At 37.7% G+C, this 22,216-nt stretch overlaps 1 protein-coding gene across 1 annotated transcript in view; it reads right to left on the bottom strand.

Moving 5' to 3' along the window:
• GABBR2 (gamma-aminobutyric acid type B receptor subunit 2) overlaps positions 1 to 22,216 on the bottom strand; it is a 342,456-nt gene that overhangs the window by 223,206 nt on the left and 97,034 nt on the right. The window contains exon 4 of the mRNA XM_070939098.1: positions 3,597 to 3,698. Coding sequence (XP_070795199.1) covers positions 3,597 to 3,698 — 102 coding nt within the window. The remainder of the gene's footprint in view (positions 1 to 3,596; positions 3,699 to 22,216) is intronic.

Genomic DNA, 22,216 nt, shown 5'->3' with positions numbered 1-22,216 from the left:
TGGTGTGCAGGGAAACTGGGTAGCTTCACCTCTAGTTGAATTGCAAATATTGCTAATATTGCAAATAGATAAAGGAGTATCATCAAAAAAAGTTACTCCATTTTTAGAATCAGAAGAGAAAACATCAAGAATGTTTCCTACAAAAATCTAGTTATGTCTTTTCTTCTTATACATGAAATGGCAATGCAAAGGAACAGCATGTTCTGTTATTTTTTCTAAAATTACATATCAATGGTTATTTTCGTTTTTAAAAGAAAAAATTATACCCTGATGTTTCCAAGGGCAAATCAAACTTGCTTGAAAGTAATTTTCTGTTTTTATCACTAAAATTCAGTGTTTCTCTAATACATAGCAGATATGAAATAGTTATACTTTAATAATATTTTAATAATTGTATTTTATTGAAATTCATTTCAATGAATTTGTGAAAGTCTTTTGCAAAAGGCCTTTGTGTTTGAAAGATGAAGACAGGCAAACAGTTAAATAAATAGATATTCAAGAAGATTCTCCTTCATGCTATGAAATATGTTAACTTGGTCAGACAGAAATAGAATTCAGTACAGGTAGTCCTTAAAGTTACATGGCCTTGAAAAGGGTACTTTAGAGCCTTTAAAGCACTCCTGGCCATCTTAAAATATTGCCCTGCTGCCCCCACCCCCACCCTGCACATGTTGAAGTGATTGGGATCTGGGTGCTTGGCAATTGTTCACATAATCAGTTGCCAAGCACCCTGTAATTATGTGATCACCATTAGCAATGTTCTGTGCTAGATTTGCCAGTCAATGGGAAAACTGGCAGGGAAGATTGCAAGCCACCTGCTAAGAGGACTCCCTCTCATATCTGGGGACTGGCTAAAAGACCTACCTCCTGATTTAGTCTTCGTTTTTGCACTTGACCAAATGAGTTCCCTTCCATGTGCAGAGGAGAGCTGAACTCTTTTGGTGGGGTGCAAAAATGGAGCTTAGATCCTGAACCTCACCAAAGACATTCCCTTCCACACATGGAAGAGAGATGTCATCCTTCAGTAGGCAGCTCTTTCAGCAGCCCCTAAAGATAAAAGGGAGCTAAAATCCAAGCAGAGAGTGGAGAGGCAGCGTCATAAAGTAAGCAGTGCAGGGTTCCTCAGACAAGCAAGGGAGGTCTTCGGAGAACTGATGTAGGCCACGCATGAGTGTTTCTTCCTGTTTGGATTTTGGCAAGGAGAATTTTCAGCTCCTTTGTGAAGGCTCCCATAGTTTCCCACCCACCCAGGACCCTGCACTCACCTGAGAAACCATGCGCTTAACAACCCGCACAATTACATAATGACCACAACCAAGAATGCCAAGATTGTAATCATTGAATGAAACAGTCATGTGGCAGTCATGTGATATCTTGCTTAATGACTACTTTGTTCAATGACCAAGATATCGGGCTAAATTGAAGTTGTAAACTAAGGATCACCTCTATATTTCTGAACATAATATGGAGATTTGGTTCTCATAACCATAAAAAACATTAACACTTCCAGTAACATTCCAAATTGGAATTGAGAATTCACAAGATTATATGATTCTCCGTGCCAGAACTCACATAGATAATAATCCTATACATATAGTCTTCATTTAATGATTGGTTAAGACTGGAAACAGATGCAACCCTTGGGTGTATTTCCCAAACATCTGGAGTACCACTTGAACACTATTGGCATCGACAAAATCACCCTCTATTAATTGCAAAAGATAGCTTTATCTGAAACAGCTTAAGTTCTGCAACTATATCTTTAATATTATTATATAATATTATCTGCCCATCCTTTGGCTGACTGTGTGACAAACTATAACAACATTGACTGATACTGACAATTTTTGAGGAACCCTGTTCTAGGCATACTTCAGAACAATTAAGAGTTGCTTCTAAGTAATATGCTTAAGATCACAGTACTATCCTCAGAGTTATTCTGATTCCTTTTTAGTGAGTTTCTACTAAAAATAAAACCCTTTAAGTATTTCAGTTATCCTCTCTAAATAATCAGTTTGCAATTCTTTATGTGGACCAATAGGTACAATTTCCTATTCATTGTTACTCTAATTTATTTTTAGTACTAATCCAGGTTCAGCAATACTAACTTGACTAGTTTGATTACTCTATAAAGTTCCTGAAAATGGAGTGGGAGTTCATTATAGGAAGAAAAACCTATTCAATCTGTTTTCTTAATTTCTAATTGCAGCAGTTTCCTGTTCTTAGAAGTATCCTGAAATTGGTAAGGCTAGATTCTGGGCACCTTCTAATACTGTTAATCCTATCCTTAAAATTTAGAAACAAAGAGAAAAAGGGGGTAATGTTCCAAATTGTTAAAAAAAATGTCAAATGGGAATGCTATTTTATTTATCGGCATGAACTGTCATAATTTCTTCTATATATTAAAAGATAGGAATGTTAGTATTCGTGTTATACAGAGACTGATTTGGCAGTCATGCCAGAATAATAAACAAGATGTTAGCCTTTGTGAGGAGTAGGGAACAGAGGTCAGAGGTAGTAGCAATTGTTACATTCTCTGAGGACAGCCTGAAAAAAATTCCACAGAAAGATGCAGACAAAAATACAGCATCTTAATATTTATGGCTCCATGTTCTGAAAAGCTTCAAATTAAAAAATGAGATGAGATACACTCCCATCTAAGGTTAATTTACAATTTCAAAACCACTATCAAAAGTTATCACATTTATCTGAGCAAATTAAAATGGCAGAAAAATACTGCCTTAAACAGAAAATGTACATTTGGTCACTGAGATTCATATATCTCAGGTTTTTCCAATAATATACAACTTCCAAAACAGATTGATATCTATGCTTTGCAGAGAAGCCCCCCAAATAAAAAAGTTATAAATAGCATTAAGAGTTTTGATTTGTATGCCCTATTTCTTTCTTCAGGAAAGTGTACTGGGAAATAAAGTGTCAGTCATCTGGAATAATTTCTGCTTCCTACTGGAGAGCCTTCATCTTTTACTTCTGGTCAATCCTTAAGGGCGAATATGTTAAAAATGGATATTGCAAACTACCCACTTAATATCTAGACAGCATATAACATTCATTATCGCAAAAATGATAACAACAGAGACACAGGACAGTAGAAAGAGAATGAAAAATATTGAAAGCCAACATATAATAAACAGGCAGCTTAAATTTATTTAACATTTATGGTTGGTTATGTTGTTGATTGATGGTGCTGAAGGTGTTCCAAATATTTTGGAACATAACTCATCATGACTGTCTTTATACTTCAACAAAATTTGGTACCTGATATTATTTTGCAATTTTTGAAAGAAAAAGAAATTAAATTTGTAAAATGTGTAGCACACAAAGCTTGGTCCCATTACATATAATTCTGCTGGGAATTTGCTTGTAACTTTACCAATTACATTTCTATGTTATTATAGACTTTAATATCAAATATAGTTATTTTATATCATGACTATAATAGCAACTATCATAAATACCAAAACCTAAAAGGAAGTTTTCAAACCAAGACCTATTAAAATGGCTTATTTTAAGCTACTGGGTTTTATTTTTCCTGCGCAATTAGTTTTTTAACTTAGCAAACTATTTGCACCTACCTTAAGCTTTTTGACACTTGTACAAGGATCATTAGAAAAACTCTCTGTATCTGATATTTCAATATCTTCACCATATAGAACTCCAGTTAGATCATTCCGTACCTATTGTAGAATGGAAAAACGACAAAATAAATGTATAGGGTTTTTTATACAGAGCATTTTACTGTCTTGTATGATAATACTTTACAAATTCACCCTAACTTAACATTTAATATAGGCATTTTATATGAAATAAAATGAAGAATGAGAGGTTGGTTTTTCACATAAGTACAGATAGTCCTCAAGTTATAACCCTTCAGCGACTGTTCTAAGTTGCAGTGGTGAGTGAACGCTGAGCGAATGGTGCTTACACCTGGTTCCCAAAATTACTGCTGTTGCAGAACCTCTGTGGTGTTGTCATGTGATCAACATTTGGGAGTTTCACAGCAGGCCCACACAATAGATGAAGGAGCCCTTGAATTCCCCCCACCTGCCTACCTCCTCCCTCAATTTCTGCCCTTTGAGGCTGAAGTAGAAACCTGGGGTCTTCAATAGCCTCAGATGCCTGCCATTGACACCGGGGAGTTGGTGTGGGGATGAAGAGGAGGCAGCCCTTTGCTTTACAGAGGCTCAGGCTTGGGAGAGATCAAACTGGGAATGACTTGGATCAGGGTGGTTCCTCACCTAGTGACCAGTGGTATTTGTTAACAATAGCAACAGGGAGTGCTGGGTTTATTGTTGCTAAGTGATGCAATTACATGACGTTGTGCATTATTGCAAAATCATTTAGCAACAGAAATTCCATTCCCAATTATCATTAAAACTCAAGGACTACCTGCAGAAGTTAGATCCATTATTTAGCTACTATTGTGAAAACAAATAATTGTAAACTGTGGAAAGTTATTCCATAGAACTGTATTGCATCGCTTCAATCTGTAAATCCCAGATAAATTCTGCATTAACCTTAAAACACAAACTATGAACTGGAAATAACTAAATACAATGCTAAATATTACCACTGAATATATGATGTACAATTTTCACACATTTTTCTTTATTAATGCATTCAAAAAGTTCCATTGACACTTTAAATTGTATTGCATTTAATTTTCAACAGAAACCTGTTAACTATCATATATCTTACAAACAAAGTATATTAGACTCAGCTTCATTATAAAATGATTTGTGTATGTCTACTTGACATGTAAAAGGAATTTCTTATTTTGTGAAAGTTCAGAAAAAAAGAAATTATAATAAACAAGACTAGAACCAAGCCTATACTGTAATTAATGAGATTTAAGTTATATGACTATCCATATAAATCACCAGTGATTCTGGATGGCTATCATTGTATTAAAATAATGTAATATAATCAATAATAATGGAGATAAGACAAAACATATGTTCATAAAATCCAAAAAGTATATCACTGATGGCAAGAACATATAACTACCAAGCCCAAATTCACAGGGAGAAAACCAAGTTTTTGATGCCTTCCAAGAGACTATTAGGATTGGATTCCATCAAATTTGAGGGCAAAGATCATCCCAAAGAGAAGATGCTGCCGTAGAAAAGACACACTTCCTAGAGCTCACCATTATAGAACAAGAAAGAGACATGGAAAATGCTAAGCCTGGAACAACATATGTAATGACCTAATATAACCAAAGACAGATAGTCCTATACTGTACTTATATACATGTCCATATGTATATGAAGTGTATATGAAGTGCTGGATAGCTTCTGCCTTTTGGGATCAACTATTAGCAATAGAGGAAATTCCTAGTCAAATACTCTATGGACTAACACTTGGTATTGAAGCAACAAGGCTGCAGCAAAGATATTCAAATGTTGTGATATATTTATATGTAGAATTGTAACTTAAGAAATATTTTAGGATGGGAGAGTTAATATATAAGAGGAGATATCTCATATGGGGAGGGGGCTGTAACTACTTTTTCAGTTATTTATCCACTAATCTTTTCATAGTTACGTTCTGCATCTTTTTTCCCCTCCAGTCTTTCCTAACCAGTTTTGCTTGATGCCACTGAATTTGATTTCATTATTTATTCCTAAAACATCAAAATAGGAGAAATTATCACAACTCATAACATGACCCCATAAAAGTGACAGGAAATTTGACAAGATACATTTTAATAAAAAACAACTCATCAGGCCTTTCTAGTTGGGTCAGGCAAGAGAACCACTCATATATCATCTTGGTTGCATTAGCCAGAACTGAAATGTCTATGAGCATGCCTCTTTACAACCTATTGCTTCTACATGCCTCATTAAATAAAATTTACCAAGAGGAAAACATGCCTTCAAAGCTGTTAGGGGTGAAGACCCTGTCAGAAGGCGTACTGCCCTCAGTATCACTGCATATCTTCCTAATGACACAAGTCCATCAAACAAAAGAAAAGATAAAAATAATTCATGTGCGGACATATATACATACTCTGGTCACACACAAAAAGAAAGGAATTTATTTTATTTATTTATTATTTATTAATCAAATTTCTATACCGCCCTACTCCTGAAGGACTCAGGGCGGTGAACAGCCAAGATAAAATACAGACAATACAAATATTAAAAATCCCTTAAAATTATTAAATATTTCGGCCAAAACACAGATTAAAACACCCAATTTATAAAATCACGAATTAAAAAATTTAAAATTTAAGAATTTAAAAGAGGGGAGTTAGGCCAGGCCAGCTTGCTGAAATAGAAAAGTTTTGAGAGCACGGCGAAACGTGCGCAGGTCCGGGATCTTCCGTATCTCTGGGAGGAGCTCATTCCAGATGGTAGGTGCCCCCACAGAGAAGGCTCTCCCCCTGGGGGCCGCCAGTCGACACTGTTTGGCCGACGGCACCCTGAGGAGCCCCTCTCTATGGGAGCGTACTGGTCGGTGAGAGGCTATTGGTAGCAGAAGGCGGTCTCGTAGATACCCCGGTCCGATGCCATGGAGCGCTCTAAAGGTGGTAACCAAAACCTTGAAGCGCACCCGGAAGACCACCAGGAGCCAGTGCAGCTCGCGCAGGAGAGGGGTCACATGGGAGCGCCACGTCGCTCCCATAACCACCCGCGCGGCCGCATTCTGGACCAGCTGGAGCCTCCGGGTGCTCCTCAAGGGGAGCCCCATGTAGAGAGCATTGCAGTAGTCCAAGCGGGAAGTGACAAGAGCATGAGTGACCGTATTTAACGAGTCCCGATCCAGAAAGGGACACAACTGGCGAATCAGGCGGACCTGATAAAAAGTCCCCCTGGCCACGGCCGTCATATGCTCTTCTAAAGACAGCCGTGAGTCCAGGAGGACACCCAAGTTGCGAGCCCTCTCCGTGGGGGGCCCCCAATAGTCAGTGATGGCGCCAACTGACTATATCGGGGTGTCGGAAACCACAGCCACTCGGTCTTGGATGGGTTGAGCCTGAGTCTGTTTCTCCCCATCCAGATCCGCACGGCCTCCAGGCACCGGGACATCACTTCAAGGGCATCATTGGGGTGGTCCGGGGTGGAGATGTACAGCTGAGTATCGTCAGCGTACTGGTGGTACTTCACCCCGAAACCACGGATGATCTCACCCAGCGGCTTCACATAAATGTTGAACAGAAGGGGCGAGAGGACCGACCCTTGTGGCACCCCACATACAAGGGGCCTCGGGGTCGACCTCTGCCCCCCTGTCAACACAGACTGCGACCGGTCAGAGAGAAAGGAGGAGAACCACCGTAGGACGGTGCCCCCCACCCCTAACTCCTCTAGCCGGTGCAGCATGATACCATGGTCGATGGTATCAAAAGCCGCTGAGAGGTCTAATAGGACCAGGACAGAGGAACAACCCCTGTCCCGAGCCCTCCAGAGATCATCCACCAACGCGACCAATGCCGTTTCCATGCTGTACCCGGGCCTGAAGCCCGACTGGAACGGATCCAGATACGACGATTCATCCAGGTACTGGGGGAGCTGTCGCGCTACCACACTCTCAACAACCTTCGCAATGAAGCGAAGGTTGGAGACTGGACGGTAATTTGCCAACACTGCCGGGTCCAGGGAAGGTTTCTTGAGGAGAGGCCTCACCACCGCTTCTTTCAAGGCGGCAGGGAAGACACCCTCGCTCAAGGAAGCATTTATAATCCCCTGGAGCCAGCCTCGTGTAACCTCCCGAGAGGCCAGCACCAACCAGGAGGGACACGGGTCCAGTAAACATGTGGCTGCGCTCAGTCTGCCCAGTATCCTGTCCACGTCTTCGGGCGTCACAGAATCAAACTCTTCCCAGATAATACTCACAAGACTTGCCTCTGTCCTCCCCGCTGAATCTACCCAGTCAGAGTCCAGATGTTCCCGAATCTGAGCGATTTTGTCATACAGATACTGTACAAAATCCTCGGCTCTACCCTCCAAGGGGTCCTCCCGCGCTTCCTGGTGGAGCAGGGAGCGGGTCACCCTAAACAGGGCAGCCGGGCAATTATCTGATGATGCAATAAGAGTGGCAAAATAGTTATACTTCGCCACTTTTATCGCCACCAGGTAGGTCCTAATATGAGACCTTACCAGTGTTCGGTCAGATTCAGAATGGCTGGCCCTCCAACCACTCTCCAGGCGTCTTTTCCGGCGCTTCATCTCCCTCAGCTCCTCGGTGAACCAAGGAGAAATGTAGAGAAACCAAGGAGAAATTTGCAGAAATGTAACCATTTATTCTCTTAAAACTACTGTGTTTATCTAGGTAAGATTTAAGTGCATATGAGTGTGGGCTTAGATTTAAATGTAAAGATTTAGGATTTATATATTGGCATGTGTTATTAAAGTCTTCTTTTAATTCTTTGCATTACTTCAATATTTTACTTTTTTAGAATACTTTTCATCCTTTTTGTTAATGACTTACTGAAGTGCATTTATTTGCTAATATGGATAGTGAGTCAGGGCCAATTTAATGGTATTATGGGCCTCGGGCAAAGCAATGTACTGGGGCCCCTACGACAACTACTCACAGGAATAAAAATGTAAATGGCCGATAAAATTAAAGATATATTTATTTTATTGGCGCTTCCAACAAAATCGGTGTTGAAACATTAAAAACATGCGGGCTCATCTCATCATCTATGGAAAAAAATCAGTGTTAATTTCTATTAATGCATCTTAGTATTAATAAAAAAAGCAGTAAAATGTAATAAATATGCTGCTGTATTTATATGATACAAGGTGCATTGAAGGTTAACATACACAGATTAGTATGGGGCCCCTATGCTTGTGGGCCCACGGGCAAGTGCCCATCAGACCCATGTGTTAAGACAGCACTTTAGTGAGTAACTCTAATATCTAAACCAGCAGTCACAACTTCATCAGAACTCATGTGATGTAACTCATCTTGCTATGAGGCTAATCCAAAGAACATCCTGCATCTTTTATCAAGGCACCCTTTGGGTGATGTACTGCCCCCTGAACCTGGCAGCCACATTTTAGAAAAAGTACCCAAAGAGTATTGTACAAAAAATCAATATAACAGTCATGACAGTGTGATCAAAGTTTCATGTTCTGTGCTAAAATGTGTTGAGCTTCACTATACCACTGGGATTGTCATCTTGATTTTTTTTTAAAAAAAAGCCTCATGCCCTGTGATATGACTGACTCTAGAAATAATTAGGTTCAGAACATAAAATGCCACAATTAAGTAGTTATCAATAACTTATAATGTAACTTTGCATGATCATATACAAATTTAGAAGTTGCATTTATTTGGCTTCCCTCACTATAAGCACTTAAGGCAATTAAAACAAAATTAACCCACTACAAATACTAAATTATCAATACATTAAAACTAATATAAAATTATAATTTACATAGCATTAATATTTTACATGATGTACTAAGTTATGATAAATTCTTTCACTTATTGATAACAGAAAGCTGAAGTATAGTGGTATTGAAAAAAGTCACTTATGACCATTTTTCATGCTTACGACCATTGTGGTGTCCCTGAAGTCATGAGATCAAAATTCGGACACTTTGCAACTGGTTCGTATTTATGATGATTGCAGTGTCCTAGGGTCATGTGATCCCTCTTGCAACCTTCTTGACAAGCAAAGTCCATTGACTCACTTAACAACAGTGTTACTAACTTAACAACTGCAATGATTCACTTAACCACTTAGGCAAGCAAGGTTGTAAAATGGGGCAAAATTCACTTAACAAATGTCTCACTTAACAACAGAAGTTTTGGGCTCAATTGTAATCGTAAGTTCAAGGACTATTTGTATTTATCCAGCAGTTTGTACTTATATCACTAGTTCTAATGTTTCATCATATTACTAATGAAATTCTCCCCAGTATCTTTGTGTAGTAGAGAGAAACAAGCATTAATAAGGATGCAAAGATATAATTAGAAGAAAGAAACAGGAGAAAGAAAGAAAAAACAAGAAAAAGCCTAAGAAAACTAAAAAAAAAAAAAAAAACCAGAGAACTCAAAATAAAAGGAATATAACAAAAGGAATTGGAGAAGATGAGGAAAAAGACCAACAAACAAACAAACAAACAAACAAACAAACAAACAAAACACTTAGAGATGCAAAGTGTTGGGTTTTTTTTCTCAAGAGATAAGCCATTTCAAAAGTTACAATTCAGTAATTTTACCAGACTCCATTGTGAGAAGAAAAAGTGCGCAAAGCCTTGAAAGATATTATTTTCAATGTATAGGAATAAATGCAAAACATATCATTTGCAAGTTTTGGACAATTGCTGTGAGCACTTGTATCTACACACACAGCCATTTTGTTTCACTGGAGCACTATAGAATATTTCTAGAATAACAGAATAACAGAGTTGAAGGGACCTTGGAGGTGTTTTAATCCAACCCCCTGCTCAGGAAGGAGTCCCTATACCATTTCAGAAAATGGTATAATGATCTAATCTCTTCTTAAAAACCTCCAATGTTGGAGCACCCACAACTTCTGGAGGCAAGCTGTTCCACTGATTAATTGTTCTAACTGTCAGGTTGGTTCTCTTCTTGATTAGTTTCCATACATTGTTGCTGCTTCTTCTTCCTCTTTTTCTTTGTGGCAGCCCCTTAGATATTGCAACAGTGCTATCATGTCACCCAGTCCTTCTTTTCATTAAATTAGACATAACCAATTCCTGCAATTGTTCTTCATGTTTTAGCCTCCAATCACCTAATCACCTTTGTTCTCTGCACGCTTTCTACAGTCTTAACATCTTTTTCATATCATGGTGACCAAAACTGGATGCAATATTCCAAGTTCAGTCTTAGTACTAACACTTCATGTGATCTTGATTCTATCCCTCTGTTAAGTCAGCCTAGGACTCTGTTGATTTTTTTTGGCAGCTACATCATACTGTTGGCTCATATTTATGTGATTGTCCACTACAACTCCAAGATCCGTCTCACAATTTATATTATAGTAGTGAAGAAATCACAAAAATTATCTGCTTTTTTATCTTTTTTTTTTCTTTCCTTGGACTTTGTATTCTTTCTTTCTTTCTTTCTATATCTCTTTCTGTTTAGTTTCTATTTGCTTTTATAGAAAAAAATTTCAACAGAAATTGCTGAAAAAATATTGTGAAAAAAATAAAAATAAAACAAGCCAGACATTTTGACAAGTCCAAATCATTAAGATCCTATTTAATGGTATGCCATATTGAGCCAGGCTAAGATTCGATATTGGGATAAAACTCAAATATTAGAAATCCAAATCTTTGGTTAAGACAGAAGTGCCTCTTCCGTGCCAAGGTGCTGAATTGACAAACGGTATTTGACGTAGGTACAGAATTGTAAAAGGGCAAACTGACCCTAAACAGATACATCTGGTGTTTAATGTTTATTGCACCCCAAATGTCATGTAGATTTCAGAGAGAAAATACTGTTTCCCTTACTGTCCTCTTTACTGCTTGTGAGGCGTCTTCTAGCCTCTTATCTCCTTTTGTTATGTCTTGAGCTCCGGAGCTGAAAGCCTGAGCCTGTGGGAACAGGGCTGTTATGTCTTTCCTAGAGATAGATTAAAGGGTAGCTTCTACGTGTGAAATGCATCACTCTCTGTAATACTTTTGTCTTTAAACTGTATAAATACATGGCCAGAAGAAGCCATCGGCGTTCAGACTTTTTCGTGGTCTTCGGACTGTTTGAACCTTGCGCAAATAAAAACTCTTTCCTGCACTGAAGAGCTTGTCCTAGTCCGTCATTTTTCCTGCAACAATATGAAATCTTGCTTGTAAACCACAAACACAAACACACACACACACACACACACACACACACACACACACACACACACACACTCTTCATTTATATGTGGGTTTAAATTGGCCACTGTAAAACGTTGTATTCTTTTCTTTTGCTATAAGGAATCTATTATCTATTAGTTGATAGGTATAGCCAGGAAATGGAAAGCCCATTTTGAGGTTTGTCAGGGCTAGGTTGGCTCAGTGCTTACCAAGCTGACTATGAATGTATGAAATTTGTTGAGTTCCAGAGTCAGTCTTGAACCTTCACAGGTAATCTTAAGAGCATACCTCCAGGGCATTCTGACTCTAGCAACCTCATTCTTGATGTGCTGGAGAAGAGTTGAAAAAATGCTGGAGTTTGTATGCTCTGGCACTATAAAATGAGGACAAAAAGAGAGGTGTGATAGATGCTCTGATCCAGCCATACATGGGAAACGGAAGACAATAGGAACTGCCTGATTTCTCTTCTGAAGGAACCTGTGATTCAGAAATTATAGGGTGAGTCACTGCATGATTTGGGGAAGACTGCTAATTTCTTTATAAAATTCAAAACTGAAAAGACACAGCAGGCAGACTGGTCTCAGTTTCAGTCCTGTGAACCTGGTTATGAGCTAAAAAGTTTTCATTCATTGATCCTAGCATTTATTTTCTTTATAGCACAGTACTATATAACTTTAAAAGAAATCCCTCAGAAAAAAACAAAAATAACACTAAATTTTATAATTGGGCGGAGGAGTAAATTAGTTTTCCACTATCTGGTATTCTCAAATGTGTTAGACTTTCTTATTCTAAGATGATGGTCATGCATAATTGAAGAGTATCAAAAAATGGAAGGTTAATTAATTGAATGACTTGATCTAGAATTAAGGAAATGAGAATAAAGAAAATAAAGAAAAAGTTAAATGCTCTTTCTAATTTTATTTTTTATTAAAATTACCTTCTGGTTACAGATCAAAAGTATCCCCTTTCTTTCATTCTATACACTCCTAACAATTGCTCTGAAAGGAGCCTCTCCTATTTTAAAGAGGACATAAAAAGCAATACAATCAACATTTTGTTAATATACAATTGAAAAAAAAAAATCAGTGAATGCCTCTATTTTACCCTATATGTTAACATTTCTGATTGACCTAAATGGTATTACTTGTATAGCGTATATTGGTCTGTGAAATGGAATCTAGTACAATGCCTGTTGTTTATTTATTTATTTCAATTTAGATGCCATGCAACTCCAACTCATTGGCAGTTCACAATATAATACTGTATCATAAAAACCAATAAAAACTAAAACCAAAATGGGACCCAGGCACAATATGCAGACAAATAAATGTAACAGACATAACGAACAAGGCGTTTGTTATGTTCATCTCAACTCAAGGCAAGAATGACAAAGTCTTCAAGACTTTGCAGATTGCCAACAGGGTGAGAAGCAAAAGGATTTCAGTGGGGGTGTCATTCCAAAGGTGGGGGGGGCAAGTTCCTTGGGTCCTGATAGAAGATGCTTGTTTAACTGAAGGGACCTAAAGGATGCAAACTTTGCCAGGATGAATGGCCAGGTAGAAAACTTAGAAGATAGGTAGTCCCTGTAACAACCTGGCATTATGGTATGTAGGACTTCATATGTAAGAGCCAATATGTTGAACTGTACTCAGGAGTAGACTTCCAGAAGCAGACTTCCAGCTTATGGAGCAGAGGTGTACATGGGTACACAAAGACCATCATGCCTGCCTATCACGGCCTAAACTGCTGCATTCAGTTGAAGCATCTGAATAATTTTAAGGATAGCCTCATGTAGAGAACATTGCAGACAAGTAGTTTACAAATATTAAGAGGCTGCCTATCCTTGGACAGTCAGCTTGTAGTGTTATTCACGGGATTCTAAATCTTATTCATAGGCTTGCATTATCAATGTAGATTCATGAATACTGTAGAATATGGTGCCTTTCAGTAAAAGATATATGATGGGGTGGCTGCTATTATTTCTCTTATCTTTCTACCGTTATCTCTGGTAACCTCTAACTATTGAAACTAAGGCTACTTCAGGAGATACTCTGAAAATTTCATTTACTGCACTAGCCTTTCAGGCGATAATGAATTGGTACTGGAAAAAAATGGAGCATACTGCTTCATTTCATGGAAACATTTCAGAATTCTTATGGTTGTTTATAAAGCAACAAACAGCTAATGGTTCATCTGTCTTTTATTCTGATACATTTTGATGTTTAGAAAAAATAGAATATGAAAGAAAAAGAAAGACACCCCCAGAATACATTGCAAGAGGACAGAAAGGAAAAAAAATACATTTTAGGCTGGGGAACATTCTGTTGAATGCAATGTCCATAATGGAAGGAGTTCCTACAAAATGAAAATCATGGGATGCCGATAGGTAAAAATTAAAAATGCTTTGAAGACATTTTTATGTCAAGCGCTGGAGGAAAGCCAACCATACAGCACAAAGAAAGACATACTCCAAAAATTCAGTAATAAAGAAACCTTCAAAATATAAAATTATAATTAGTCACCCAGACTAGGAAATCTTATGAGCAGCTTGCTAGTCAAAGGGGGAGGAAAGCTAATGATCTCCAGAAGAAAGTCAGCAGAATTAAAGATTACTTTTACATTAATGTATTTATTATGAGAGCAACGTGAAAATTATTTCCACATTCTTGCATCCTATTGAATTCTGGCAGCAACTTTAGGAACTGGAGATTGTTTCCCCAATATTCATAGTCAGCAGTGATAGCTTTGAGAATATCATCACTTGCTTCACTCACCAATCTCACAATTAGTGCGTGTCCCATCCCATCTGGTATGGGACACATAGAAACAGCTCCCATGATAACTTTTGGTAATATTCTGTTACTGAAATCCATTTTGACTAGTGGGCAAGAACCTAATTCTTGGGCTTCCCTTCCCCATCATAGTGGGTTTTTTTTTTTTTTTACTATAGTGGTTACAGTAAATTGTTGAGCGGAGTTCTGTACCAAAACTGTGCAGGTTGATAAAAAGTTTAAAGAATTCCATTTGAGATATTAATCTTCCACTGTTAAAGCTCCAACTAATCTAATACCTGGTTATCTGCAGCAGATGTTTATTTTTAGGATGTATTTCCTCATAGGCCACAAGATGCTGATGCTACAATAAGGCATTCTGCCAGAATCTAAAGAAAGATTCCTGAGGGGTACAGAAAAATAAAAGATATTAAATTTACTTCATTCTCTACTTCATTGTTTCCTTTCATTAATATATGCTCAATAAACAGCTGGATAGCTTAGTGGTTAGAGTACCAACATTTGATGCAGGAGGTCAGAGTTTAAATCCTGCTAGTAATTTATCTTGCTGGTAGAGGTCCTTGAGCAAAGACCCCTAACACTGCCTACCTCAGATATGCCCTGTATAGTTTGAGACTTTTAAAATCTCCCCCCCCCACTTCTTTTATAATTTCATAAATTCATTTTCTTTATTTTTTATTTAGTTAATAAAAAAGAAAACAATGTCCCAAATATTTCTACTTTGTAACTTTAGTTCTAAATAATCACAAATCCCCTATACCACGATCTCAGAAGTTTTATGAAAAGAAAGGAATTGCGATATAGAACCAAAGAAGATATTATATTTAATAAATTATAATATCAGACTAAATCCTATTTGTTCAACTTCCCGCAGAATAGAAAGCCCCAGGTGGTAGTGGGGGCCTCCCAAATGTGTGATGAATCAATCATAATGCCCACCTCTACACAGTCTTTCTCTTAGCAGGCATTTTGCAAGGGAGTCCTGATAGTAATTCCATATCTTCCCGTTTATCATTGCTGTATTGTTTGAATTATACTGTCTAGAGTGCTACCGTTTGGCTTATTTCCTCACTTGCAATATTTGCTGTTAGATCAATAGAACCAGATAAGTTTCCAGGTGAATGTGCAATGCTGCCTTAGCTGCCTTACTTTCTTCTCCAAATCTTGAAAGGTTTTGCTATTGGTGATGTGAGTGTACTGCTCACATCACCAATAGCAAATCCTTTGAAGATTTGGAGAGGAAAATAAGACAGCTAACAGCATAAGTGCATAAATGGAATAGCTAGTTTATGCATTAGGAAAATGGCAGTCACCAGATACACTCACAAGTACTGACAAAAGTGAAAAATGATTTATTTTGAACACAGAACAAACTGTCAGAATCCAGAGGTACTACTAAACCCGGGGTGTCAAACTCAATTTCATTGAGGGCTGTATCAGGGCTGTGGTTGACCTCAGGGGGTTGGGCAGGCATGGCTGACTGGGTGGGCATGGCCAGCTTAACATCACTCACCAAACTGCTGGCATGTTTTCTCTTCGCATTCGGTAGACTGGGTCGAAGCTACGTTGGCCTGATCTTTCCTCTTCACACTGGGTAGACCAGGCCGAAGCCACGCTGGCCTGATCTTTCCTCTTTGCATAGGGTAGACCAGGACAGCCCCATGGTCCAGATTCGACCACATCACGGACCAGATCTGGCCCATGGGCCTTGAGTTTGACACCCTTGTACTAAACCATTTTTAATTGGCTGTAGTCCAGCAGAAACAAAAGCTAGGAAGTTTTATTCCAGGGTTTCAGACAAAACATGATCCAGAGAATCCCAGAAGATTCTGGAGTAATTTTAGAGGGAAGAGTAAGGCAAGGCAGTTACATGTTGCCCTACTCTCCACTCTTCCCTTCAATACCTGAGACCTGCTTAAGGTTCACTACTGTGAATGAGGTTTGAATAGAAGACAGGAATTATTTGCAATTATCCCCACATTATGGAACACAGAAGGGGTGCATTCAGCCCTTTTATTCTTGGCCTTTAGGAAGGCATTATAAACCTTTGTTTGTAAGAAAGCATTTAGGACCTGTTTGATGAGTACTGGGCAACCACTATTAGCTACTTCATTTTAATGATTTTATCAGAAGTCATTTTATAGAAAGTTAAGGACACTGACAATTGCAGTTAAAAGTGAAAGGAAGGTATTGCCTGAAAGAATGGGGGTCTGCAGGTTAAGAGCAGTGGTGGGTTGCTCTTGGTTCTGTCTGGTTCTATAGAACTGGTAGTAAAACCAATGGGAGGCCCCGCCCACCTGCCACGATGTCATCATGGGTGATATGCACATGCACAGAAGCTTCTGCGCATGCGCAGAAGGACACACACGTGAGCAAGCAAGCGCACAAGCGCGCACTCCTGCTGCAAACTGGTAGTAAAGGTAAGTGGAACCTATCCCTGGTTAAGAGATATCCACAGCTGAAGTGAATTTCCAAGAGGAATGGGCTGGTGAGCTGTACCATGCTGGGATATTGAAGAGAGGGAGAGAATGAAATGTACTGGGAAAATTAGCAGTTGTGGGACGTTAATGGCAGAGGCAGATGAATGAAAGGAGGGAGGGGGGAGAGTAAGAGAAGTGGAAAATACAGCATGAGCTGTATATATTTGTATATATAATATAAAGATTTCAAGGTGTAACCACACTATAGTTTGGTGAAGGTGACAAAATTCTCCAAGATCTCAGTTTTTTTTCCTTTTCCACAGAACTACACTTCTTAGGATTCCCTGAAGAAAATTTAGGAGTATAAAAGTAATTTATATCTACATTCTAACAACTCCCTAAAGGCATTGAAATTTCTACTGCATATTAAATCCTTATTTGTATTAAATTATCACTAATGAACTCAGAGAAACTAATTCTAAGTAAATATTTAAAAATGAGAAATAAAAACAAAAAGATAAGTACTTTTTAAAAAATTATGAACACACATTTTGCTCTGTGGCCAGTTAATGTAATAGTCTGAAGTTTATATACTTGGATCAATCTTGTTTTTACAATTTGTGTTGATGTACACTCACAGTGAGAATGATCGACAGTCAACTCAAGTACAGAGTGATTGTTATTGCTACATTATTCTCATCACAGTTTGGATCTTGATCAATTTCAAAGAGTCATTATTTAAGAAAGGCCCTACTGTATTTGCAGTTTACTTAACTGGAAGTGATGTCACTGAGGACATGTTATATAAAAAATTGTTTTAATCAATAAAATATGCCTATTAATAAAATTTTTAGAGTAAAATCTATCAAGGCTCATAAAAAATAACCACTTAAGTTAAAATTTCAAAAATATTTAACCTGGTAGAGAAATCTACAGTGTGAATTGTAAATATCAGTCTATAGATCATCCTCAAGTTCTATTATAAACTGAACTTAGTGCAATATGGGCATTCAGCACTTTTCAAAATTTAACAAATTACTAGTATAATGCTTGCTTTCTTCGTATGTTATAGTGTCATCATTACAAATAGTAACATAAGTTTCAACTGATATTGATGCTGATCAGAAACTGATTCTGTAAAACTGTGGCTTTTAGTATGACTTTTCAGTCTGAATAACCTATCATTAAGGCAAAATAGGCATGCCCACACAAAAACTCTAATATGAGCAACATATATTCACAGAAATTCAGATCTGCAAATACACACAAATACACATGTACGCATCACATCCTCATGTACTAACTAAGTTTGAAAATGAAAGGTTTTTTTGAGTGTAACTTCTAGGCAAAGGTGGACACATTTCATCACTTCTAACCTCTTAAGATCTACAACAGGAAAAATGAATCACCGCAATGATTAAATAAATATGTAGAAAGTAATAAAGACAACCGCTTATTAAGACCATACAAAGTCTAATTTCCTCTAGTAGAATGTCTGTCTCTTTAGACCTGATCAAGCCCTATCCAGCCTACACTAAACTGGAGGCAGCTGTTTTTGTTATTTTGTTATTATTCTTGTGACAGACTACTTATCCTGAACTATCTCAGAAGTGAAATTGGTATTGATGGAAAGCACCAAGGGGAAGCAGCATATGCAATACAACTTCTGCATATTTTAGTAAGGTTTTTAAAAGTGGTACAATAGTCAGTTTGTTTGCTGGAAGGTGGGTGCCAAGGATAAACAATGACCCATCTTTTTCTTTAGTACTTGTTAAATCTGCCAAAATCTGAAGAAATTCCCCCTTTTTCCCCTTATCACGTGTAAAAGATGTTTGCTTCAAGAGAACAAAATTGAAATTAATTCCCCAAACTCAAATACAAAGTAAACAATGAGTGCAAGAGGACTGAAATATTTCATCACTGCAAGATTTAAGTTAAGTCTTATTGCATTTCCAAAATTCATTGAAAACATTTTGGAGAATCCTGAGCACAAAGTTCCGGCGCTTTGTTTTATAAATACCACAGAGGAACCAATGACTGGACTAAAGAAGCATTCAGCTACTTAAAGAACATTTGAAATGACATCCTGTACTTTGTAAAAGCTTCCAGTAAAAGGCTGCAGTTAATAGAAAGAAATCTACTAGCAGCTAACAACCAGAATGTGATTAAATGATTTAGAGGAAATGAATCCTCTATAAGGGATTATAAAGAGGGATCATATAACATGAATTTAAGTAATGGTCGTATTTCAGGTGGTAGTGTAGAATAACTGGTAAATTAATATGGGAATGAAACCAATGACATATTCAAGCCAAGGTGGGCCAGACACAAAATAAAGCAAAAGCTGGGATCAAATAGTTATCTATCTAGTGAATGCTAAATATTTTATCCAATATATTTGAAACTGAACTTTGAGGTTATTGTTCTGACCCTTTGTAAAATGCATAAATATAGCAGTGATAGTAGCAGAGTACAATCACAGAAAAAGATATGAAGCGCTTATGAATAATGTACGAATATATGAATACGAAAGAAAGTAAATGGAGAGAGTGTTCCCGAATGGGGCTTGGAACTGCTCTTACAGTAAGTGGATACCTGCAGAAAGACATATGCATTCTAGTTTGAAGTTTCAGTGAAAACACACACAAATGCTTATCTGTACCAATTCAAAATGTACAATCAGTCTAACAATTACAGCTTTAGGAACAAATCATTATTACAATTTGGGCTTTATTCTTTTCTGAATTATGCATAATCCTTTATTTTAAATAATCTACGTAGTGAATTATCCTAGGCTGGTCCCCTGTACACAAATACAATATTCAGCAACTATGATCTCAAAAACAATCCAATAACTACCATCTCTTGAAACAAGAAAATGGCCTTTATATTTAGGAACAGGGTTTTTAGTTTGAAGGCTGAAATGTAGCTTCTTGATTAGTGCAATCAGAGAAGTCCAGATGGGATGAGGCTCAAGTATTTTGGCCTGGTTTTTTTAATCATGCAGGGGAATGCTAAAGAAAGAAATGGATGTGTGTCATCTTCCAAAGACCTTGCATTGCCCTTTTCACCATATTTGTGTAAGGTTTTATCTGAAAATTCTGCTGCTAAATTTTGAAGGTACAATTTTGATCTGTTTCCCAGGGGTTTATACCTTGAAACATCATACTCCTATTTCCACCCTTATTTTCCTGAAAGTTTAGATTTTATTTTGGGAACTGAGTTTTGTTGTTATGATCTTGAGGTGTTCTGATGGCCACAGTTTGGGTGCTGAAAATTGGATATGGAAGAGTTTACTATCTTTCTCACCAAATGTACTGTACAGGTAGTCCTCAACCTAATAACCATTCATTTAGTGGGCATTCAAAGTTAAAATGGCACTGAAAAAAGTGACGTATGACTGTTTTTAATACTTACTCATACCCATGGTCATGCGAGCACAATCCGGATGCTTGGCAACTGGCCTGTATTTATGAAGGCACCAGTGTTCCTGGGTCATGTGATCATTTTTTGTGGCCTTCTAACAAACTATGTCAATAGGGAAGCCAGATTCAACTTAACAACTGCAGTGATTCACTTAACAACTGTTGCAAGCAAGGTCATAAACTGAGGCAAAACTCACTTAAGAGCTATCTTGCTTAGCAATGGAAGTTTTGGGCTCAGTTGTTGTCATAAGTCAAGAACTAGCTGCAAAGGCATTCCACAAATGAGTACTGTTCAATGAATACTTTTGTTTGCTGAGTCCGCACTTTAAACAAAATTGCTGTCTACTTTACTGAATTGCTACAACAAAATCAAAATGTTAATAATATTAATTTAAAAACTTTGTAACTGATCTCTGCTCTAAAAATTAACCACGACAGCTAATACACTAAAAAAATAAATATACAACTGTACTCAACAAAAGTAAAAAGAGATAAAAATGGTAAAATAATAAAATATCAGAAAAATACGGCATGCACCATTCAGTAAATCATAGTTAAACAAAAGATTTAAAAGATACTGTATTATAAGAGCCCAGTCTTTACAATGAAAGATCTATTGCATAATATGAACTACAAACGAAAAGACAGATTTACTGAGAAACTTGTTGCCAGTCAACTAAGATGAGTTGTTCTTTTGTTTTGCTTTGTTTTGCTTTGCTTTGCTTTCTGAACCTATTTCTAGTTGCAGGCTGTGCTGCATTCAGTTTGGGTTCTAAATCAAATCTCATTTTCCTTCTTTACACATCTCATAACTGGGAATAACATTTATGCAGCTTCAGTGAGGCCTTCAGTGAGACTCGGGATCTTTTCCACAATCTTCAAATTAAACCCTTGGGGGGTGCATAAGAAGGCCAATTACCTGCCATAAAAACCCTTACCTGACTAAATCTTGTAAATATCTTTGCAAGTACATTCAAAGATACAGAGCCAAACAAATGAAGCAATATAGATTGGGCCTTTGTTCCCTCTGCTGTTTAATACCCGAACTAAATGTTCCATACAGGAATAAGCAATAATAAGCAGAGATATGCCTGGGCCTAGTCCTTTTCTGATCTTTTGTCTATGAAATAGACAATAAACAAACACATATTTTTCTGGAATCACCGATGGAAGGGGACCCAGAGGGATGGAGATAGGTGTAGGAAATTTGGCTATTGTTGATGTATCTGAGATGCAGAAGGCAGCAATAGTTGACAGTGATCTCCTCTCAAATCTACAGTAGAACACATTCAGATCATCTGCCAGTTGCTGATTCTCTTCAGTAAGGGAGAGAGATCTGCTGTAGCCGGTGACATTCTTCAGGCTTTCCCACACATTTGTTGGTTCATTTGCTGAGAACTGATTCCTCAGATTTTCAGAGTAGCTTCTCTTTGCTGCCGATCTCTAGACATAGAATGGAATAGGAAGGGACCTCTGAAGTCTTCTAGTCCATCCCTTTGCTTGAGCAGGAAACTCTATACCATTTCAGACGAATTGTTGTCCAGTCTCTTTTTGAAAACCTCCAGTGATGGAGCACCCACAACTTCTGAAGGCAAGCTATTCCATTGGTTGATTGCTCTCACCATTAGGAAATTTCTCCTTAGTTCTAACTCCTTGGTTAGTTTCTTTTAATATCCCTTGTTAATATATTCCTGGTCTGATTGTATAGCACGCTGTCTTTATTCCTGTAGGCTTCCTCTTTGGCACAACAGAGTTGCTTGAGCTTAGCTGTGAAC

The sequence above is a fragment of the Pituophis catenifer genome, unplaced genomic scaffold (genome assembly GCF_029215685.1).
Source record: "Pituophis catenifer annectens isolate HBS135680 unplaced genomic scaffold, rPitCat1.0.hap2 SCAF_3, whole genome shotgun sequence".
In the NCBI taxonomy this organism is placed as follows: Eukaryota; Metazoa; Chordata; class Lepidosauria; order Squamata; family Colubridae; genus Pituophis; species Pituophis catenifer.
This window is presented reverse-complemented; position numbering and strand designations above follow the sequence as displayed.